This window comes from Heloderma suspectum, chromosome 2 (genome assembly GCF_057233095.1).
Source record: "Heloderma suspectum isolate Gila_16-S chromosome 2, 16-S_ref, whole genome shotgun sequence".
Taxonomy (NCBI): Eukaryota; Metazoa; Chordata; class Lepidosauria; order Squamata; family Helodermatidae; genus Heloderma; species Heloderma suspectum.
The window spans coordinates 272,618,819-272,642,703 of NC_139459.1; the positions used below are offsets into that span (position 1 = coordinate 272,618,819).

The following is a 23,885-nucleotide window of genomic DNA, read 5'->3' on the forward strand; positions in this document are numbered from 1 at the left end:
AAGTTAGCAACCCAAAGAAATGTGTATGATATGCTGAAAACCGCTCATCTATTTCAACAAAGTTCAGCTGTCTTCCACTGAGGTTAAAAACTTAGGGCGCAATCCTATGCATGTTGAGACAGAAAAAAGTCTGGCTGGAGCATGCTGGGATTTGTAGGACTTTTTTCTGTCTTAACATGCATAGGATTGCACCCTGAGTCACTAACGGATTTGAAGAGTATACCAGTTCACGTTTCTATAAAAACTGAAAATCTGTTGGTTTGGATATAATAGCAGCTGAAGTGAGATAAGATTAGGTTGGAGGACGGAAGAGGAAGTCTGATGACAGGAAGATGATTACGGATCATTTGGCTTAGGAAATCTGTAGAAAAATAGAGAGTCAATAGAGCTAAAGGGACTCTAGGGAGGATGCGGAGTACACTCCCCAGTAGTTTTCTCTGGTTTCTTACCACTGTTTCTATACCTTTTTCATTAACCTCTTTCATAACTTCAAAGTGTCACATGCTACCACCAAAATTTAGTTTGAGCTGAAATAGCATCATGTGGCTCATGGAATTGCAGACATGGGCCATGTGTTCTTGGTCACAAATGACAGCCAGTTCCGATCAGATGGATTATTGTGAAAAAAGGATTAAACTAAGGATGGGATATGTGTCTGTTGCAGACTTCCGGAGAAGCAGTCTGATCACAGACACTCTAAGGGGCACCGTTGGTCAGTTCAGAATATAGGGTTCATCATAAGACATAGCTACTGCAACACATTTACTTGGGGCTACCTTTGAACACTACTTGGAAACTTCAGCTAGTTCAGAATTCAGCAATCAGATTACTGACTGCAACTTGGTGATCAGAATATATCTCACCAAATCTTCACTGGCTTCCAATTTGTTTCCTATGTCAATGAAATGTCCTGGTTTTGGCATATGAAACTCTATGGGTTGAGAACAGGGTATCTGAAGTGAACAATCACCCAGTCACATATGAACCCGCCTTTTCTTTGAAATCATCATTGGAGGCTGTATGACAGGTGGCTTCTGTCTTCAGACTGACGTTAGGTGCAGGGTGTGATGAGGGAAAGGGCCTTTTCTCTGATGGCACCCCAGCTGTGAAATTCCCTCCCCAGAGTCACTTATATGACATCCGCTTAGTTAAGCATTTAGGCACCATGTCAAGACAATTTTATTTTCCAAGCTTCTATGATTGAAGTACATTTTACTCCTATTTGCTGCTAAACTGTTCTCCTAATGTATGTATAACTGTATTGCTGTTTCATAGGGATTTCTGTTTTAGATATTGAATTTATAATTTATTGTTTTAACTGGACTGTTTTACCATTTTACTGCTTTGAAGGGTTTTTTTTTTATTAAAAGGCAGAATATATAAATAGTTAAATAAATGTTTTCCACAGAAATGCCGGTCTGCATGGATTGGATGGGGAAGGGAAATTTGTGCAAGCACTAAAATTAAGGCCTGCTCAGTTGCATGAGTCTCATAAATGCATCACTGAAAGGGTTCCATAGATGTGGCTTAGATTTCTGCTCATGAGCACAGCCTGAAGGAAGTTCAAAAATTACCGATCTGCACTAGGAGAGTTAGAGCAGATACTCCTTCCACTCCTTGTAAGCTGCCTAGTGTCTATCAGTCTCTAGGGCTGACTCTTCCTCCAGATATCACGGCTCCATAAAAATTAAAAGCTACCCTTATTTCTATACATCACACACCCACAGAACAGAACAGAATGGATAACCTGGATTGTTTTACATGTTACAGCTCTAATGTACCCTTTACTTTTGAGATAACTTTACTCCCATCTTACTGAAAAAGAAAACCATCAGGCCTCTCCTTCCCTCTCCCTCAGAGTTCTTACAGCCAGGCTTTTGCTGCTCAGCAGAGTAATTGCACTGGTACAAACATGCTACACAGCCCCACTTGGCAAACAAGCCTAAGTAAGAACCAGCAATGAGTTATCTGTGTTCAGTGGGTTTCTTTGGACCGTTACTTGATTGTGTATGAGTAGCTTGAGAATCATTGTGTATTAAGCTTGCTTCAGGGAAAGTATCCCAAGCACCACTCCAATCTGCCCTTTCCTTGGCAGCCAGGAATAATTTTATTTGAGATGATTTTTTTTGAAAATTAAAGCCTCAGAGAAGTAATATTGCATCCTCAAAACAAAGTGCTGAACTCAACTTATTTTACGAAATGCATGCAAAAATCTCCCGGTAGGATTTTGAGGGGCCCTAGAGTGCCTGCCTTGCAAAAAACCTAAAGCTGCAAAGCGAGCCATTTGAGATCAGTCTTTATGGGAAATTTGTGTGTGTGTGTGTGTGTGTGTGTGTTGAAATGTATAGGATACTCCTGCATTGTGATTCATTGTTATATAAAATAAACAGAGGAGCAATACAGCAACAAACCAGAGGAATATGTTTTGTCCAGCAGGTATTTTCAAAATGCTCTGCAATGTATGAGCATGCACTTCTTTTGGTTTACCGTGCAGTGTAACTTATACCTTCTATGTTTGGTTGTGTTCTTCCAGATGCCTCAGGAACAGTACGCACATAGGAGCGCCATGCAGAGCTCGGAAGGACCACATGTGTACAAAGTGGGGATTTATGGCTGGCGGAAGAGGTGCCTCTATTTCTTTGTGCTACTCCTAATGATTTTAATCCTGGTAAACCTTGCTATGACCATCTGGATTCTCAAGGTTATGAACTTCACAATTGTAAGTAGAGGTTGCTGAGGTTACGTGGGTTTTGCTTGGGGAGGGCTGTGTGTGTGACAGACTTTCTTCAGGCTTTAATGTTAAGACATACAGCTGCAGCTGTGTAACATTTTGGATCCCAGTGCGCATGGTAAGCCCACCACGTGGCGCAGTCTTCCCCAACTTGGTGCCCTCCAGATGTTTTGGACTACAACTTCCAGCATTCCTCACCACTGGCTGTACTGTGTGGGGCTAATGGGCATTGAAGTCCAGTAGATCTGGAGGGCACCAGGTTGGGAAAGGCTGATGTAAAATCTAAGGAATCTTCTTTGGTATCTTTGGGAAGAACTGAACATCAGGGGAAATATGGAAGGGGGAAAAGTGTTGTTATTTCAGTATGCAAAGGTTTTCTCAGTACTTCTTTCACTACTTTAAATCCCATTCTTCAGCACAGTAAAAGTTAGTTATCCATCTTCTTCCATCCATATGGAAAATTACTAAAATATATCCATACATCAAAGCTTATCACAGAGAAGGTCAGTATGAATTTTGCGAATGAACAGTGTCCTACACAGAAATTGTTTTTTCAGGACAAAGGTGATCTGAAAGGTGGACGAGACTTATACTTTTATTTAAACAAGGAAGCATATTGTGTGTTTATATGGTGAAAGAGAAAGTATTGCTGTGAGGCAGTGTGATTTCCCTGGTAAGATACTTAGTTTTAAAAACAAACTTTCTACACAGCATTCCCTAGTGGATAAAGCTATAAAATCAGATCATACTTTAAGAGCCTGAAATGCTCTTCAGGTAACCAATCTCTGAAAATATGGTACTATGGCAAATCTTTAAAGTAGTTTTCATTGGCTGTTTTAAACAAAGAGACTGTTTTTTGTTTTTGTGTGTGGTTGGTTTGGTTTCTTCATAAAAGACCCTCATGTGAATAGCTGTATTATGCTACATCCACTCTCTTTTCCTTTCACTTCCTTATCTTCCTTCTACTAAAGGTCAGATCAGACCTCCTATCTTGTTGTCAAAACCACTAGGAGATGGTTGAAATGATAAATTGCATTTTATCCTTACTCGAGGGTGGGGGGAAGTCACTGTAAACTACTGTAATACAGAGTGATCGTATAAACTTGTGCAATGAAGTAAAGACAAGATGGTGGAAGTGACCTGTTATGAATTATATTTTGAAAGTAATTATAAAACACTCCAAATAGTAAACCATATGTCCCCATACATTTCAGTCAGAATCCTCAGACTTTTCCAGATAGTTTTATTTTTGTGCAGTCATTATATTGGTATGCAGGATCCCGATGCCTGTTTGTGTATGAGCTCCTGGTACAAAGATGCTGTATTTTCCCTAGTACTCAATCTTCAATCTTTTGTAGCTATGGATGTATGAAAGTCACTTACCTTTCACAGATTATGTTGATGGTGGGGGGGAGGCGTTCCATCCCTCCCCCCGGAATCCTCGACGGGGGGGAGGCGATCTGTTCCTCCCCCCCGGAATCCTCGATGGCCGGCTGTGTTCCGCGGCAGCTCCGCGGAGCAGCCGGCCAGGCCCAGCCCAGCCCAGAGCCGTCTGCAGCTGGATTTCTGGCTGCGGAGGGCTCTGGGGGTGGGGGGGAACTGTGTATGCAAATGGCGACGGCTGTGGCCGCCGCCATTTGCGTTCCTTATTTTTGGCTGTCTGAATCTACGTAAATATTTACGTAGACTATGACGGCGAAAATAAAGGGGAATGCAAATAGCATAGCAGGCGCTATTTGCGTCCCTTTTTGATTCACCATTTTAGCCTACGTAAATGTTTAACAAACCAAACATCTTCAGAGGCTGAATGATTCTCTGCTGTAGCACTGGAGCATTCACATAGCACTTAAAATAAAATTTAAAAATTAAATTAAATTAAGAATGGTAAATACCAGCAGGGCTATGCCCTCTCCCGGTAACACTACTGTCTCTTTAATTGCTGTTTGGCTGATATGTTCTCCCTTTTCCCGGTGCTACTGTACACCTCTCACCTCATTTAAAAAATGGTGATGCAGGATGCTTCCAAAGAAGGCTTTCTATCAAGACATTGCCCTGCCTTGTTCACAGAATCTTACGGGGGTCCACGTATTGTCAAATTCCACACGTAACCCTCCTGTGTTTTCCCACCACTATTTCTCTCTTTTTCTTATCACAGAAAATTTAGAAAGAAAAGATGGAATAGCTGCACAATGCCTTCTGATAGTTAGCACTAGGACCCCTCTGTCTGGAAGCACCCATGGAGAACTGCCACTGGGCCTGCAGCAAACTTATCTCCCCCTCCCCGCCCCACACCAAAGCTACCCCCTTATCATTCTGTTGGATTGGGGCAGTGCATGTGCTGCATTAAGGAGGCCATCTTAATGAAAAAAAAAATCTTAAGATGTAACTAAATTAAGAACCAAAGTTAAAAATGCCTACCATTTATCAGGTCAGTTATTTATTTTAATTTATTTACTTAGTTTATTATTACTTTTATATCCCACCGTTTTTCCTCTTGCAAGGAACCCAAGGAAGCTGTCTTAAATCTGCGGCCTGGTCCAGCCAGGAACCACACACTAAACAGATTTGAAGGTTCCAATATGACTCAGGTCCACTTGTTTGAGAGAATGAAATGGATGCAGATAGAATAAAAGAAAAAGGGGGGGGGGAAAGAAGCTTACACCCAGCCCTCCAGCTTTCAGCTGCAGTCACTCCAGTTCCCAAAGATGTGACAGGTGTGGTCCCAGGGCTGGGTACCTGAGTAGGTGGTGCCTTCTCCCTCTCAGGCGGGAACAGGTAGCCGGCCAATCTGCCCAGGATAGGGCCTTTCTTATCAACTGTCAGAAGACACACACACCCCTCCCTTCAGCCAGAAGGAGAAGGGGGGTGGGCTTTCTTCTTGGCAGCAAAGAAAGTTTCTCACAGCATAGGAAGAAGCATCCCTTATCAACTAAAGGGTACAAACCGTATAGCTACTCTGTGAAGCAACTGCTGTGCGTTGTTTTAGCTTCTGTTAGTAGCAAAAAGCATGGCCTTCATTGTTTGTGAATACAGCTATGAGAACCAACTCTAAAATCATAAAAATTGCCAACACCTCTATCAAATCAGTATACTTACACCATTAAACACTGCATATGACTCTGTGCAAATTCACACCTGATTCTTTGCCATTTTTCCAAAACCAAACCCAGTACAGTGGCTTACACAGTCCTCCTTCTTTCTATTTTATCCCCACAACATTTTATCCTGTTTCCCGCCTCCCAGCTGAGCAGAGCAGAACAGAGCAAGCTGCTCCAGCTGGTCCAGGGTCTACAGAAGCAAGCAAGCTCCCAGAGAGCAGGCGACCAGAGCGCGCGCACAGGGGGAGCAAACAGGAGTTGGCCAGGGGAGTTTGGCAGGGAAGGTTAAGGGGGAGGCCCCTAACATTTTTTTTTATTATTTTATTTTTTAAGTAACTTTTTTTCATTTATTTGTCTTGTAACACACACTTCCACACCAGTGGGACTCTGCTTTTAACCTCTACTGAGTAGAGGAGCAGGCACAGGCTAGTCTAGAACAATCACAAAGCTAGACACAAAAAAGGGAAAAGAGGCAATGGAAGGACAGGACTCTCCACTGGTGGTGACCTGCAAGGTGTGTGCAATGTTTGTTTTCTTGCTGTCAGAGTGGACACTGAGCCCATAGAATCCCAGAGTAGTTCTGATTCTGAGGAAGAGGAGTCGCTCCTGGGAGAGGAGCGCGCTCCTGTTTCCCAGGGCCAACAGCTGATGGAGATTCCTCCCACCAGCATTCCTAGCTTAGATAGCAGTCCTGGGAGTGACAGAGCACGGGAAGCAGACTTGATGGACACACGACGCCGACGCAGAGAGCAGCGTCAAATGGAGGGCGCAGAAAGGAGGCGTAGTGGCCGGTTGGCGCACAAACAACGTTTGTGCCCAGAGGATCCAAGGGAAAAGGGGAGGGACTCTCCCTAGCCCTTAAGTTCAGGGTCTGCTAATGATTCTCTTTCAAACAGGAACCAACTGTTCCAACTTAGGGCATAGGTACTCTGCTGCTCATATCTAGTTGCTAATAGTAGAGTTGTTAAGTTGTAAAGGACGAATAAAGCTTTGAAAAGAATCCCTTTGTCTGTGTCTGGACTTGGCTACTGGATTAGACTGAGAGAGACCTCCAAGGAGCCCTTGACACTTGCCTGAGATAGGGATGGCGGACAATTCCGCCACATATTTCAGTGAAGCCGAATGCACTGGCATTCGGCCCCCCGAAATCCATGGTGGAATGGCCTGCCCCCACCCGCGGATTCCCCCCAGAACGAGGCTTATCTGGGGCAGATGTCCCGGACGGCGGCAGGTCCGGCAGCAGCGGCTGGTCTTTCGACCGGCTGCCACAGCCGCCATTTCAATCCTGGTCTTTGCCATGATAGGCTACGTAAGTATTTATGTAGCCTATCACAGCAAGCCAAGAAAAAAAAAAAAGGCGTACGCAAATGGCGGTGGCTACGGCGACCGCCATTTGCGTTCCCTATTTTTCGTAGGGATGTCAGAGAATTCCGCGACAGATCTCGGTGAGGCCGAATGCCAGTGCATTTGGTCTCCCGAAAACTGTCGTGGAATGAAGCCCCCATCCCCCCCACCCCATGAAAGGCGTGTGAAACGGAGCACTCACGTGCTCCCGTCCTCGCTGCTGTCCGAATGGCGGCCGTCCTGTGGCTGCCATTCACTTCCTCCTCCTTCAGCCGTGATAGGCTACATAAATACTTATGTAGCCTATCGCGGGGGGGGGGGGGGGAACCAGCATATGCAAATGGCGGTAGCCGGTGCCATTTGCATACCCTGGGGTTTTTTCCCTCCTGCCATGATAGGCTACTACGGCAAGGGGGAAAAAACCCCAGCGTACGCAAATGGCGGTGGCTACCGCCATTTGCGTATGCTGGGGTTTTCCCCCTGCCGTGTTAGGCTACGTAAATATTTAGATAGCCTATCACGGCTCACTACAGGGACACAAATGATGGCAGCTACAACAGCCGCCATTTGCGTCCCTGCAGGGCTGCGCAGCAGCCGGATGTCCGGCTGCGGGCGGCCGGAGCCGGCCGGCGGCTCCACGGCTTGGCCAAGGAGCGGAGCTGGCCAGTCAGGATTCTGGGGGGAGACGCGGAGTGCCTCCCCCCCGGCAAGGATTCCGGGGGGAGGGACGGTGCCGCCATTTGCGTACGCTGGGGTTTTTTCCCCCTTGCCATAGTAGCCTATCACGGCAGGGCGCCACCATTTGCGTACGCGCTTTTTTTTTCCCCCAAAGTCAGCCGTGATAGGCTACATAAAGATTTACATAGCCTATCACGGCTGACTTTGAAAATCTAGCCGTGACAGGCTACGTAAATCGTTACGTAGCCTATCACATGTGTGTTGTTGTTTTTTTTACTTTACTTTGTAATGGTGGCGGCAGCCAGTCGGAAGACCAGCTGCTGCCCCCGCTGAAATGCCGCCGAAACACCGCCGGGACCTGCCGCCGAGAGGGACATTCGAAGGAGGTAAGTCCCATCCTGGGGGGGGGCGGGAGGGGCGGAGAATTTCACCACCAATTTCGGGGGGCCGAATGGGTTGGCATTCGGCCTCCCAGAGATTCGTGGAGAAATTCTCCGTCATCCCTACTGTTGACCCTCCTGGAATAAGAGAACACGAAGAGTTCTTGGACAGAATGGGGGAACTACAGCAGCAAAGGGAAGACCAGAAGCTTGAAGAGCAACAGCAAGATGAGGAAGTGGGAAATGCTGAGGTGAAGAAAAATGGAGTAGAGAATACCCCTTGGAAAAGGGTGACAGGAGAAGAATAATTAGATGCCACCCTGCACCAGTGGAAGCAGTGGTGCTGTGAAACCCATTCCAGGTACTTGCGGATGAGATTGGAGGACAGCCTGCAGAGGAAGAATCACAGGGGAACCTACATGAGAGTGAGCAAGGGGCTGAAGGTCAGTCAGACAGAGGCGATGAAACCCAGGCCTAGAACAACTAGAAGAGAAGAGTGGTAGTAGTGGGAAACTCCTCACTGCATGGGATCGAGACCCAAGTATGTCGCGAAGACCCGTGGACTCGCCAAGTATGTTGTTTCCCAGGAGGATGGATTAGAGACGTGACTGAAAGGTTGCCTGCACTCATAAATCCCACTGACAGGTATCCCTTTCTTCTCATCCATGTGGGAACAAATGATACCGCCAAGCGGCGCTACGAAGAAATCACATCAGACTTTGAAGCTTTGGAAAGAAACTCAAGAACTTTGGGGCCCAGATAGTTTTCTCATCCATCCTTCCAGTAGCTAGAAGGGAGAAAGAAAGGGAACAAAAAATACTCCGGGTGAATGACTGGCTATGAAGGTGGTGCCGACGAGAGAGATTTGGATTCTGGGACCACGGGCTATACTTCCTGGAAGATGGGCTGTTGGCAAGGGACGAGTTGCACCTCACAAAGGATGGGAAGAATGTGTTTGGCCACAGCATGAAGAACTTCATCAGGAGTGCTTTAAACTGAATCCTACGGGGAAGGGAGATGTAATGTTGAGGGTAACAATGGATGTAGGCGCATGCACTGCAATGGAGAGAACAGCTCTGATAGCGCCCAATAATAGTCTTCAGACACATGTAGGAAGAAAGCCAGACTATGAAGCACATGGTCTTCGATTGTTGTTGTTCAGTCGTGTCCGACTCTTCATGACCCCATGGACCATAGCACGCCAGGCCTTCCTGTCCTGCGCTCGCTCCCGGAGTGTGCTCAAGTTCATATTCATTGCATCCGTGATGCTATCTAGCCATCTCATCCTCTGCCGTCCCCTTCTCCTTTTGCCTTCAGTCTTTCCCAGCATCAAGGGCTTTTCCAGAGAGTTTTCTCTTCGCATTAGGTGGCCAAAATATTTGAGCTTCAGCTTCAGTATCTGTCCTTCCAATGAGCACTCAGGGTTGATTTCCTTTCGGATGGACTGATTTGACCTCCTCGCAGTCCAGGGGACTCGTAAGAGTCTTCTCCAGCACCACAGTTCGAAAGCATCAATTCTTCGGCGCTCAGCCTTCCTTATAGTCCAGCTCTCACAGCCATACATTACTACTGGGAAAACCATAGCTTTGATTAGACGGACCTTTGTCGGCAAGGTGATGTCTCTGCTTCTTACTATGCTGTCTACGTTTGCCATAGCTTTCCTCCCCAGCAACAAGCGTCTTTTAATTTCATGGCTACAGTCACCGTCTGCGGTGATCTTGGAGCCCAAGAAAGTAAAATCTGTCACTGCTTCCATTTCTTCTCCTTCTATATGCCAGAAAGTGATGGGGCCAGATGCCATGATCTTAGTTTTTTTAATGTTGAGTTTCAAACCAGCTTTTGCACTCTCCTCTTTCACCCTCAACAAGAGGCTCTTTAGATCCTCTTCGCTTTCTGCCATTAGGGTGGTATCGTCTGCATATCGGAGGTTTTTGATCATTCTCCCGGCAATCTTAATTCCTACCTGTGATTCATCCAACCCGGCGTTTCTCATGATGTATTCTGCATATAAGTTAAATAAGCAGGGTAACAATATGCAGCCTTGTCGTACTCAATTTGGAACCACTCGGTTGTTCCATGTCTGGTTCTTACTGTTGCTTCTTGACCCTTGTACAGGTTTCTCAGGAGACAGATAAGGTGGTCTGGTACTCCCATCACTTTAAGAATTTGCCACAGTTTGTTGTGATCCACACAATCAAAGGCTTTAGCGTAGTCAATTAAGCAGAAATAGATGTTTTTCTGGAATTCTCTTGCTTTCTCCATGATCCAGCGAATGTTGGCGATTTGATCTCTAGTTCCTCTGCCTCTTCGAAACCCAGCTTGTACTTCCAGTAGTTCTCGGTTTGCATACTGCTGAAACCTAGCTTGTAGGATTTTGAGCATCACCTTGCTGGCATGTGAAATGAGCGCAATTGTGCGGTAGTTTGAACACTCTTTGGCATTGACCTTCTTTGGAATTGGAATGTAAACTGACCTTTTCCAGTCTTGTGGCCACTGTTGAGTGTTCCAGATTTGTTGGCATATTGAATGCAGCACTTTAACAGCATCATCTTTTAGGATTTTAAATAGCTCAGCTGGAAGACTGTCATCTCCGCTAGCTTTGTTGTTACTAATGCTTCCTAAGGCCCACTTGACTTCACTCTCGAGGATGTCCAGCTCAGGTTCAGTGACCGCACTATCATGGCTATCAGTGACATTCAGATCTTTCCTGTATAGTTCTTTGTGTATTCTTGCCACCTCTTCTTGATCTCATCTGCTTCTGTTAGGTCCCTGCCTTCTTTGTCCTTTATCATGCCTGTCTTTGCACAAAACGTTCCCTTGAGATTTCCAATTTTCTTGAAGAGATCTCTAGTCTTTCCCATTCTGTTGTTTTCCTCGATTTCCTTGCATTGTTCATTTAAGAAGTCCTTCCTGTCTCTCCTTGCTATTCTCTGGAACTCTCCATTCAGTTGGATATGTCTTCCCCTTTCTCCCTTGCTTTTCGCTTCCCTTCTTTCTTCAGCTACTTGTAAAGCCTCATCAGACAGCCACTTGGCTTTCTTGCATTTCTTTTTCTTTGGGATGGATTTCGTTGCTGCCTCCTGAACAATGTTACAGACCTCCGTCCATAGTTCCTTCTATGTCTATATACTAATGCCCAAAGTATGGGAAACAAACAGAACGAATTTGAATGCTTAATACAGGAGGGAAATTATGACTTGATAGGTATAACTGAGACTTGGTGGGATGACTCTCATGACTGGAATACAGCAACTGAAAGATATAACTTGTTCAAAAAGAACAGGAGGAACAGAAAGGTAGGTGGGGTTGCACTGTATGTGAAAAATACATATCTCTGCACAGAAATACAGGAGGATGAGCTTGGTAGCCCCATCGAGAGCATCTGGATCAAAATAAATGGAGCAAAGAATAAAAGGAACCTGGTGGTCGGAGTCTACTACCGGCCACCCAATCAAGGAGAAGACGAGGATGAAACTTTTGAAAAGCAAATAGTCACTGTTTTAGGGAAGCATGATGTAGTAGTAATGGGGGACTTCAATTTCCCCGATATTTGTTGGGAGACAAATTCTGCAAAACATGGCCCCTCCAGGAAATTCCTGACTTGTGCGGCGGATAACTTCCTCCTACAGAAAGTAGAGAAAGGAACTAGAGGATCGGCTATCCTTGACTTGATCCTAACCAACAGAGATGACTTAGTGGATAAAGTAGCAGTTACAGGAACTCTGGGAGAAAGCGACCATGTTGTACTTGAGTTCTTGGTTCTAAGGGAAGCAAAAGCCGAGTGTAGTCAAACACGTACCCTGGATTTTAGGAAAGCTGATTTTAATAAACTCAGAACAATGATCAGTAAGGTCCCATGGCAAGCGACGCTAATGAGAAAAGGAGTCCAAGATGGGTGGGAGCTTTTAAAAAAGGAAATTATCAAGGCACAATTACAAACAATTCCAACAAGAAGAAAAGGTGGAAGACAACAGAAGACGCCAATGTGGCTTCACAAAAAGCTTAGGGATGACCTGAAAACAAAAAAGGGCACATATAGGAAGTGGAAAGAAGGCCAAGTAACAAAGGAAGAGTCCAGGCAGGTAGCACAGAATTGCAGGGATGGCGTCAGGAAGGCTAAAGCTGAGAACGAGCTGAGGTTAGCGAGGGATGCTAAAAACAACAAAAAGGCTTTCTTCAGCTATGTGCATAGTAAAAGGCAGAGGAAAGAAATGGTGGTTCAGCTATTAAATAAGGATGGCAAAACAATAACAGATGACAAAGAAAAGGCAGAGGTGCTCAATTCCTACTTTGGCTCAGTCTTCTCCCCAGAGAGGGTCTGTGACCCCCTGGCAAAGGCGAAGTACAGGCTGAAGGGGCAGGATTGCAGCTTGAGATGGATAGGCATATGGTCAAGGAACACCTAATTACTTTGAATGAGTTCAAATCTCCAGGGCCAGGTGAATTGCATGCTAGAGTAATAAAGGAACTGGCAGAAGAACTCTCAGAACCGTTGTCTATTATCTTTGAGAAATCATGGAGGACAGGGGAAGTGCCAGATGACTGGAGGAGGGCTAATGTTGTCCCTATCTTCAAAAAGAGTAAAAAGGAGGAACCTGGGAACTACAGACCAGTCACTCTGACATCAATCCCTGGGAAAATTCTGGAGCAGATGATAAAGCAATCCATCTGGAAGTACCTTGAAAACAATGCAGTGATTACTCGAAGCCAACATGGATTTGTCAAGAACAAGTCCTGCCAGACAAATCTGATCTCATTCTTTGATCAAGTAACCTCCCTTGTGGACCATGTGAATGCTGTAGACATCATATACCTCGACTTCAGCAAAGCTTTCGACAAAGTGCCCCATGATATCCTGATGAGCAAACTTCTCAAAGTGAGCTAGATGAAACAACTGTCAGGTGGATCCACAGTTGGCTACAGAATCGGACTCAAAGAGTGCTTATCAATGGGACCTTCTCAAACTAGGGAGAGGTAACGAGTGGGGTACCGCAGGGCTCAGTCCTGGGCCCAGTGCTCTTCAACATTTTTATTAATGACTTGGAGGAGGAGGTGCAGGGAATGCTGATCAAATTTGCAGATGACACAAAATTGGGCATGATAGCTAATACTTTGGAAGACAGAAACAAAATTCAGAGTGATCTGGATAGACTGGAGCTCTGGGCAGAAAACAACAGAATGACATTTAATAGGGATAAATTCCAAGTTCTGCACATAGGAAAAAGAAACCAAATGCACAGTTACAAGATGGGAGATATGTGGCTCAACAACACTACAAGCGAGAAGGATCTTGGAATTGTTGTCGATCACAAGCTGAAGATGAGCCAACAATGTGATGTGGCTGCAAAAAAGGCAAATGCTATTTTGGGCTGCCTTAATAGAAGCATCGCTTCCAAATCCCGGGAAGTACTAGTTCCCCTCTACTCAGCACTGGTTAGGCCTCATCTGGAGTACTGTGTGCAGTTCTGGGCACCACACTTTAAGAAGGATGCAGACAAACTGGAGAGGGTTTAGAGGAGGGCAACAAAGATGATCAGGGACTGGAAACAAAGCCCTATGAAGAGAGACTGAAAGAACTGGGCATGTTTAGCCTTGAGAAGAGAAGACTGAGGGGAGATAGGATAGCGCTCTTCAAGGACTTGAAAGGTTGTCACAGGGAGGAAGGCCAGGATCTCTTCTCAATCATCCTAGACCTCAGGACACAGAATAATGGGCTCAAGTTACAGGAAACCAGATTCCGGCTGAGCATCAGGAAAACTTCCTGACTGTTAGAGCAATACGACAATGGAACCAATTACCTGGGGACGTGGTGGGCTCTCCCACACTGGAGGTGTTCAAGACGAGGCTGGACAGCCATCTGTTGGGGATGCTCTGACCTGGATTCCTGCACTGAGCAGGGGGTTGGACTCGATGGCCTTATGGGCCCCTTCCAACCCTACTATTCTATGATTCTATGAGTCTAACAACCCTGTGAGCTAGATTAGGCTGAGAGTCAGTTACTGGCTAAAGTCACCCAGTGAGCTTCAAGGCAGAGTGGAGACAAGAATCTAGATCTCACGAGTCCCAGTCCAACACTCTAACCACTATACCACCCTGGCTCTCTGGTAGACTGAGTGTAATGATCACCTGCCACCTTGGTAATAGAAATCTATTATGCAAAATATCAGCAAGAGAACTGGATTTATTTTTTTTTAATGCTGTTGGGCATTTGATCCTGGTTTAGCCATTTTAACAACAACAGCAACAACAACAACACAGGTCCTTAACCAGTTTGACATGTCGACACCTTGTAAGTTGTATATGTACCACAAATTTGTCACCCTCTAGCTCCCCTCAGCTTAACAAAACACATATCCATATCTGAGATCATGTGAAGCTGCCTATTATTCTGAATTAGGTCATTGGTCCATCTAGCCAGTATTGCCTACGTCGGGTGTGGGCAGACTTCAGGCTTGCAGGTTCTACTTTGTTTTTTACTAGAATTTGGAGAGCCACCAACCAGAGTCAGGTGCAAAATGGTGGCCCAGGAGGCAGAGGGCGTAATATATTCTTAGAATTAAGGAATCAGAGTGCCTCTGACTATATGCTCAGCCCAAGATGTATTTTTTTCAGTACCAGAACTGAGCTCATAGTCCTGTCATGTAAAAATCCACTCCTGCTTTCCCATCTGAGCTTTCTTCTATCTCAGCAGCCTAATTTAGCAGGGAGCAAAAAAACCTTTTTGCTGTTGTTAAACGATTGGGAGCCAGAAACCCTTGGTGATCTGTTGTGAATCACCTGGAGATCTACCAGTGAATCCCATGGGCTACTTTCTGCCCACCCCTGTTCTACTTGACTGGCAGCAGCACTCCAGGCTGTCAGGCAGAGGTCTCTCTCAGCCCCCCTGTCTCTGATGCTTTTAAATGGGGATTGAACTTCAAACTTTTGCATATAAAACATAGCCTCAGCCACTCTACACATGGGCACAGGCTATAAAATAACCCTGGAGGCTGCAACAGTGCTGCAGCTGATGGGAACTGCAAAACTGCAGTACCATGTGCTGCTCACTTCCGAGTCTCCAAAAGGCGAATTATTCCAAGGCTCAGTTGCCTGCACTGACTAGGAAGACATCAGACATCATCACAGAGTTCAAAAGAAAAGAAGGGAAAATAAAATTATTTGCAACATTTACTATATAAATGTTTGCCATGTGGCTTTGGAGGCTTGATTCAGGAATTCTCAAGATGCAAAGTTGAACTGAGTTATCACTACAAGGGAAGCACCGTCTCCTTTAGGAAAGATCATGTTTTCCAAGCTACCCTTTCCCTCTTTCCTTATGCCTGTTATCAGCTTTTATTACACCCTTGAGGTTTTCCCAGCAGAATGTTTGTTGTGCTCATTAAAATACAATGAGCACTTATTGAGCATAATGAGCACTCACGGCGTTTTAATGAGTGGCACCACTATGCTGTGGCGCTCAACGCATTCAGTCTTTCTGGGGTAGCCTCGGGAGTGGGAGAGGAATGCTGGGACAGCTGTGCTTAAAAGCATGTCGGACGCTTCAGTTCTACCTGTTTCTGGCATGGCTGCCCGCCCATTAATGTCTTCTCCCTCCACTTAGTTATTCAAGGTCATTCTTCCGTCTGTGCCTAAGATGGACCTACTGTCAGTATTCCCTCCAATAATTCCATGCGATATTTAGCCTGTTGGAAGGTTTGAACTTATGAGACTGGCTTCAGAATCATGACATGCAACTGAACCTCTGCTGATGGGAACGCCACAACCTAAGGAGTTCAGTGCCAGGAGCAGAAATGGGCAGGGGCACTATATAGCTCCATGTTGGGCTTCCTTCCTAGCTTATAGAACCATATTGTTTAATGAAAAATCATTGGGTGTTTTTTGTAATACATCCTTCCATTTCTGCGTTTTTTGGCTAGGTGGGCTTCTTCTTTTCAAGCTTTTGCTGTAACTGGTGCCGAAGGGATTTTTAAAAACAAAAGGAAGTGGACATGTGCAGCTCATTTTACTGGAAGCTTTGTTCCATTAGTCATTTCCTGGTCCAAGTTAAATTACTGCAATGAACTTTACATGGGTCTGCCCTTGAAGACAGTTCAGAAGCTGCAGCTCATGCAAAACGCAGTGGCTCAGTTGACAGAGGGAACCAGAAGGTCTGAACATGTAATGCCAATTCTGGCCTACTTGCCATGGCTGCCTGTACACTTCCAAGCCCAATTCAAGATGCTGGTTTTTGACCTATAAAGAACTCAGATACCTGATGGAGCCCCTCTCCTAGTATGAACCTACTCATACACGACAATTGTCATCTGAGGTCTTCCTCCAGGTTTTACCTCTGAGGGAGATTCGGAGGATGGCAACTAGGGATGTATAAGAAATTCATTTCAGTTTGTTTTCAATCAAGATTTTTGTACCTTCTGGACTGAACACAGACTTGGATGCAATTTGTGATTGAATCTGTACATTTCCAAGCTTGCAATGTGATTTGTGGACCCCCAGAAAAAGCATTCGACAGCATGCGTACATTTGAAAGATACCCATGAAAAAAAAGAGCATTTACTCTTAAAAAATGCTCACAAATACACTTTATTCAATAGAAGAAGAATGTGTATATTTCAAAGATGCGCACAATTGATGTGTACATTTGGAAAAATACGCATGAAAATATGCATGGATTTTCATGCAAAAAGAAAAAAAATGACACTCGCAATCTGATATAGACTCAAGTCAGAATGAGCTTCGAGATGGAATTTGGAAAATTTTGGCAAGCTTGGGTTTTACTGATTCTCACATCTCTAATGGCAACAAAGGAGAGGGCCTTTCCAGTGGTGCCCCCCCCCGATTATGGACCTCCCAGCGAGGTCCACCTGAATCAATGTTGTCATCCTTTCAGTGCCAGATTAAGACTTTCCTCTACTCCCAGGCAATTGACAGTATATGATAAGTTTTTAACCAGTCCTGGGATTTTTATTTTTGTTTATTTTAAATTGTTTTTGTCTGTAAATGTTTTTTATATTATGTTTTATATTGTATTTTTAAAGTTTTAGTCTTTTGTAAACTGCCCAGAGAGCTTTGGCTATTGGGTGGTATAGAAATGTATCATCATCATTTTCTACTACTACCACCACTACTACTACTATACTACTACAATTATTAACCAGCTCACATAGAGTTATGTGGCTCACTATCACACCATGATAGTTGGCATTTTTAGGGATATGGGGAGATGCATTCCATACATTTGGGTCCATGAGCACAGGTTTTTCAGTGGCTCAGAATCCCATTAAATTTGACTGGATGGTGCAGGGACTATTAACGCTGGCCCGGCACACCGTTAGGATCCACTACCCCTGTTTTCTTCTTTCCAATGCATTGGATTTGTTTGTTTGTTTTAGTAATGATAGAGTTCTTTAGCACCAGAACATTTTCTTAATTGCTTCTGTATGCACACTGGTTTATGGTGCAGTTCTATATTTCTGGTACTTGGTTTAATGAATTGTAACTGTTTTGGAAATGTTTCCTATTGAATTGTATTGAAAATACAAAAATAAATGACATTTATTTAAGCTTGCAGTGGGGAGGAAAAAAACAGAAGATGCCAGTTAAAACATGCAGTAAAGGAAAACGTTATTTCCCCTATATAGGTCCTGCTCATTAACTAAGTCATTTAAATTGGATCAATAACTAGTGTCTACTAAAAGTAAATTAGCTAATTTCAGTACAAAACTGTTGTCCTCAATTAGGTGTGGAAAATGTTTAGTGTCCAGATATTATAGGTCTCTAACTTCTGTCTGCCCCAGCAAGCATTATGCATGGTGAGGGACTATGAGAATTGTAGGCCAACAACATTTGGAGGGTTACAGGTTCCCACTTTGTCCATAGTGGCATTCATTAGGAGTTTCTGCTAAAGCCACTTCATAAATGATACTTTTCTTACCCCTCCACAAAGTTTCTGTGCTTCCCTCTACCATCATCTTTCTAGAAAATTGAGCATTAAAAAAAATTGTGATGACCATTGGTTTTAAATAAAGTATTGTTTATGTATTTGTGTAGTGACATCAGTGTGCTAGGTGCTTTTACAGAGTACAGGAAGACAGACCCACTGGAGCCTAAAATCTAAAATTCAGTACAAGGGAAACAACAGAGGAAGGGAAGGAAAGTGGAGACAGGCGTGAAGAAGGAAGTAATATGTACTTGTTTCAGTTACACATGATTAGGGTTAGTTACAGGCTGAGTTACAGAAGGGGGTGGCAAGTAGGGGTTGTGCCAAAGGGTTCATGGAAAAGGTGGGTTTTGAGGAGGGATCTGAAATACTGACTAAATTCTTTTACAGGATGATGTCAGGGAGACATCTGGAGGAGATGAACTTCAGATAAATTACATAAAACTGAAGTAGATTTTAAAACATATACAGTCAGGGCCAGAAATATTGGAACAAGGATTACTGTTTTGGCAGTTGGCCTCTGTACACTACCACATTGAAATTGAAAGGAAACACACCCAGATGGGAGGGAAGTCAGGACTTTCAGCTGTAATTCAATGGGTTTGACAAAAGTGGGGCACTAATCATTCAGGAAGTACAGCCAGCAGCATACACCCCCCCCCCATTGTTGGTGGCTCATAAGTAATGGAACAAAAGCCTGACAAGCAGCTGCATGGCCAGGTGTGGCCTGTTTCTTGGGTACCCCATGACCAAGCAAGCAGATAAAAGGCCTGGAGGTGGTTCTGAGTGTTACATTTGCATTTGGTGGCTGTTCACTGGAACGCCCAACATGAGGTCCAAAGAGGTGTCCATTCAAGCGAAGGAGGCCATCATTAGGCTGAGGAAACAAAATAAACCCATCAGAGAGATAGCAAAAGTAGTGGGAGTGGCCAGTACAATGGTTTGGAACATCCTGACAAAGAAGGAATTAACTGGCAAGCTCAGCAACAGCAAAAGGCCTGGAAGACCATGGAAGACAACTAAAGTGGATGACCGCAGAATTCTGCTCATGGTGAAGAGGAACCCTTTCACAACATCTAGCCAGGTCAAGAACGCTCTTGTGGAGGTAGGCATGTCATTGTCAACATCTACAGTCAAGAGACGGCTTTATGAATGTAAATACAGAGGCTTCACAACAAGGTGCAAACCACTGGTAACGCTCAAGAACAGAGAGGCCAGATTAGCCTTTGCCAGCAAACACCTAAAAAAGCCTGCCCAGTTCTGGAATAAGATTCTTTGGACTGATGAAACCAAGTTTAACTTGTACCAGAATGATGGGAAGAGAAAAGAATGGAAAAGGAAAGGAACAGCTCATGATCCAAAGCATACCCCATCATCTGTCAAACGTGGTGGAGGCAGAGGTATGGCATGGGCATGTATGGCTGCCAATGGAACCAGGTCACTGGTGTTTATTGATGACCTGACTGCTGATAAAAGCAGCAGGATGAATTCTGAAGTGTATAGGGCTATACTTTCTTCTCATATTCAGCCAAATGCTGCCAAACTGATAGGATGCCACTTCATATTGCAGATGGATAATGACCCAAAACATACAGCAAAAGCTACCCAAGAGTTTCTCCAGGGAAAGAAGTGGGATGTTCTTCAATGGCCAGGTCAGTCACCTGATCTCAACCCAATAGAGCATGCTTTCCACTTACTGAAGACAAGACTGAAGGCAGAAAGACCCACAAAGAAGCAGCAGCTGAAGGCAGCTGCAGCAGTGAAGGCCTGGCAAAGCGTCTCGAGGGAGGAAACTCAGCATTTGGTCATGTCCATGGGTTCCAGACTTCAGGCAGTCATTGACTGCAAAGGATTTTCATCCAGGTATTAAAGGTGATCCTTAAGTTTGAAATGATGTTGGTTTGTTCCATTACTTACGAGCCACCAACGATGGGTGTGTGTGTATGCCACTGGCTGTCCTTCCGGAATGGTTAGTGCCCCACTTTTGTCAAACCCCTTGAATTACAGCTGAAAGTCCTGACTTCACTCCCAGCTGGGTGTGTTTCCTTTCAACTTCAATGTGGCGGTGTACAGAGGCCAACTGCCAAAACAGTTATCCTTGTTCCAATATTTCTGGCCCTGACTGTATAATGAATCCATATATGAAAAAGTGCCTTCTGAGTTGCTATGAATGCAGGTACAGTGAATATTTCAACTAGGGCAGTTTGAAATGCAATCCCCACCCCACTCGCTGCCCCACCCCATGCTTGAATAGGCTGGCACCATGTAACCAAAAGCCTTCAAGATGGGTCCAACTCAAAACGGAGTTCACATCCCAACTCTGCTGCTCCCCTATTTTTCCTTTACCCCCTTCCCCAAGTGTAAAAAAAACCTTACACTGGGGCAGCAGGAGGGGCATAACAGGTGGTAGAGGGCAGGAGAGTGGGGCTAATTATGTGCTTCACATGTCATTTCCAGCCAAGGAGAGTATCTGTGGGGGTCTCTTGTCCTCTTTTTATCCATGGGCTATTGTGACACCTTCTCTCTCCCGCAAGGGAAGGGTTTCCTTTCCCCCTTTGGGGAAGGAGGTGTAGAATGTGCGAGCTGTTTCTGTCGTGTGTGTGACTTGTCTGGGTTGTAATAGCAGCTCCCCTTCCTCCTTCGATGGATGTGGTTTTCTCCATGATCCCCCTCAGAACTAGTTAAGTTCTGTTAGTCTGTTTGTATAGCAAGCTCAAACTGCTAAATTGTTTGGTTGGCATCTATTGTTCCGGATGGCTACTGAAATTATTTTGACTCCTGCTGCTGCTTGATTTTAGGGCAGGCAGGGTGGAAAGCTACCTCATTTGGTGAGTGCTCTCCACCAAATCCACAGGAAGGACTGGCAGTTGGGGCAGGGAGAGAGAACTGGGTTTGGGGGGTGTTATAGTTAAACCCTAGAAAAGGCTTTTCAAGTGTTGATCTCACATATTTGAGAAGTCCAGTTAATTTTCAGGATAAGCAGGAGGAGACTAGTCCCTGGCTCTGAGACTATTTGACACGATGGGTTTCAGGTGTATGATCTAAAATGTTTCACATGATACCTTTTAATGGATCATTTGTGCTGGCAAGGGCAGGGGGGCGGGGAGAGAGAACATATTAATCTTTTTTTTAATCCCACCAGCTAATATAGCTGGTTAAATAAAAAGGTACTTTCTGAATCACTTTGCAGTGCTATGACTAATTTGCATCTCTGGCATTAACGCAAGTGAATGTGCTTATTAATCACCTGAGCCCTGAATACTGTTTGCAAGCAAACTTTAAAATTAAAAGTATCTGATGAGCAAGGCAAAAAGAAAAAGAAAAAAAAAGGTGGAAGTTGCAACCCTAGGCACAGTTACATGGGACTACGCCCCACTGAACTCAGTGGGACTCGCTCTAATTAAATGTGCTGTAATTTCTGTATTCAAGTTGAAATGTATATTTAAATACACTTAAAGAGAGTGCTGATTTGCACTATTTAAATGTCAGCTACCATTATCATCTTGCTTTATTTCATAGGTGAAAATGAGCTTTTAAATGTTGGTAAGGAAGAGCTATTTTTAATACAATTACTCCCTCTTGTGTGTAAACTACCTGCCACATTTTAATTATGCAGGGATTGTGGGTAGATAATGCAGTAGCAGAGATGGATTAGAGATTAAAATTTTCATCCAGCTCATATTCTCTAATTATTTAAAGTAACGGGGTTTGTTTTAATTATTTTTTCATTAACAATTCCATCTAAATAAAGTATGATCATGAAGGCAGTGCTCCCTTGTTAATTATTTCTCTTGGGCCACCTTAAGCATAAGGGGTATTTTGCTCTGACGGTCCTGTCAAAGAGAAAAATAGTTCAGTGGCCTTTAAGAGGCTTAAAGTCCTCTTCTCTTTCCATAACAGCTAGAATCAACTGGCCAAAACAAGTTAGCTGATGATTTTGAACCATTGTATCAGCTCCATTGCTGCAAGAATTAAATGTCTTATTCACACCCATTTCCCCCCTTCTCTGGTAAATAGTTTTGTGGACGATAGCAGTAGATCCCATCATCACAACTGCCATTCATAAAATGCCCAGTCTCTTAGTCTTCTTGTTTCTAGATGTCAAGAACACTACTCCTTTCAGTGGTGCTGGGTTCAAGGCCATCTGGAAATCTTGTTCTCCGTCCAGTTTGCTTCTACTGGCTGTGTTCAGAAGCAGAAACATCTGTGTAACCAACCATTCATTTGCATGCTGGAACATCATCTTTACTGAAACTTGTTCTTTTATGGAAACTTTAGTACATTTACAGTTCAACCAATAGCTCTACATTTTTATGCAATCTGAAGCCCATGTTGCCATATTAACCTCTTTATTTTAACTCCTTATAAATTTTAGAACCCTACATCAACATGTTACCATATATTAAATTGCTAATTATTCGTGTACTGCTACTGAACTATATCTTGTATGGAATGTTCCCTTTTATTACTCTTTCCTGCCTTCTGTCCTTTGAGAAGTCTGTTAGTAGCTTGATCTAATGGAAGTTTCTCTATATAAATGTATTGCTGGTTTACAATTTCAACCCATTGGCTATACTCTGCTCTAAGGTTTTAATACCCAGAAGCTGACCCCTGATTATCTCTTCTTGTATTTTGTAGTTAACTTCCCCTGAAACAATATAGCTATTCTGCTTGGCTAACTATTTTACATCAAAACAGCAACCTAACTCACAAAATTGTATTTCCCTCAAAACCTCAGAGTTAGAAAGATATATAGCTACAGTACCTATTTGTGGATTGACACATTAAAAGTAAAATTGCAACAGCAATGGTTGATCTAGATTAGGCTCTAAGTGTAAGGCACCAGGGCATAATGAGAATAAGCATGTGTGATATAGTTCAAGATTGTGCTGGGAAAGATCCTGTGCTGTGAACTTAAAGAGCTGATTTCAATTATAGTCAGTATTGGACTAGATCAGGAATGGGCTGAATGTAGGATGGGATCTACTGGTAGATCTGTTTTTTAAAAAATATTCTCTGTCATGTCAGGCATTGTGCTAATCGCTTATCTCGTAGCCGCAGAGCTGAACTACACATTATCTTGAATAGGTACCATGCAGCTACGTCAGTTCTTTTTTCTTACTAAAAAGTAAGCATACCCTGTCCAGACTGGGACCCTAGAATGGCAGGTAGGGGGGCTTTAACCACTGACCCAAACCAGATGCAGGGGGCATGCCTGCAATTTCCATAGGAGAAAAAGTTGCTATTTACTTCAAAGGGTTAAACCCCCCTACATCCCCCCCCCACTGGTCCCAGTCTGGATTGGGGGCCCTGCACTTACTTTGGAGTAAGAAAACAACACTGATGTAGTGCGTGCTATGTGTTAATGGTAGTGTGCAGTTTGGGTGTCAGTGTGAATCACCCGTAAAATATTACTGTTAATTGGTTGCCATTGACTTATTCTTTGTGCTGCTCTGCTGGCCAGTTTTGAAATTTTCTGTTCGAATTCATGAGCAGCAGTATCTGCTAGTGCAAATGACATTGCGCTAGTGGAAACTAGTTTTCAAACTATGTGCAAGGAGAGAATCCAATTAAAGTTCTGCTTATGCAACCACTTGTGCAAGAGGTTGTGCAACCACTTTCAGGAGTGGGCTAAGTGCTCTGCTAGCTAGTACATGCTGCACAAACGCAGTGCACAAGTGCTTGTGTAACTGATTTATCAGAGCTCACCTAGCTCT

The 23,885-nt window shown here is 44.1% G+C and overlaps 1 protein-coding gene across 1 annotated transcript in view; it reads left to right on the plus strand.

Moving 5' to 3' along the window:
• Positions 1-2,533: 2,533 nt before the first annotated feature.
• Positions 2,534-23,885, plus strand: part of SGCD (sarcoglycan delta) — a 341,247-nt gene continuing 319,895 nt past the window's right edge. The window contains exon 1 of the mRNA XM_084839249.1: positions 2,534-2,719. Coding sequence (XP_084695375.1) covers positions 2,534-2,719 — 186 coding nt within the window. The remainder of the gene's footprint in view (positions 2,720-23,885) is intronic.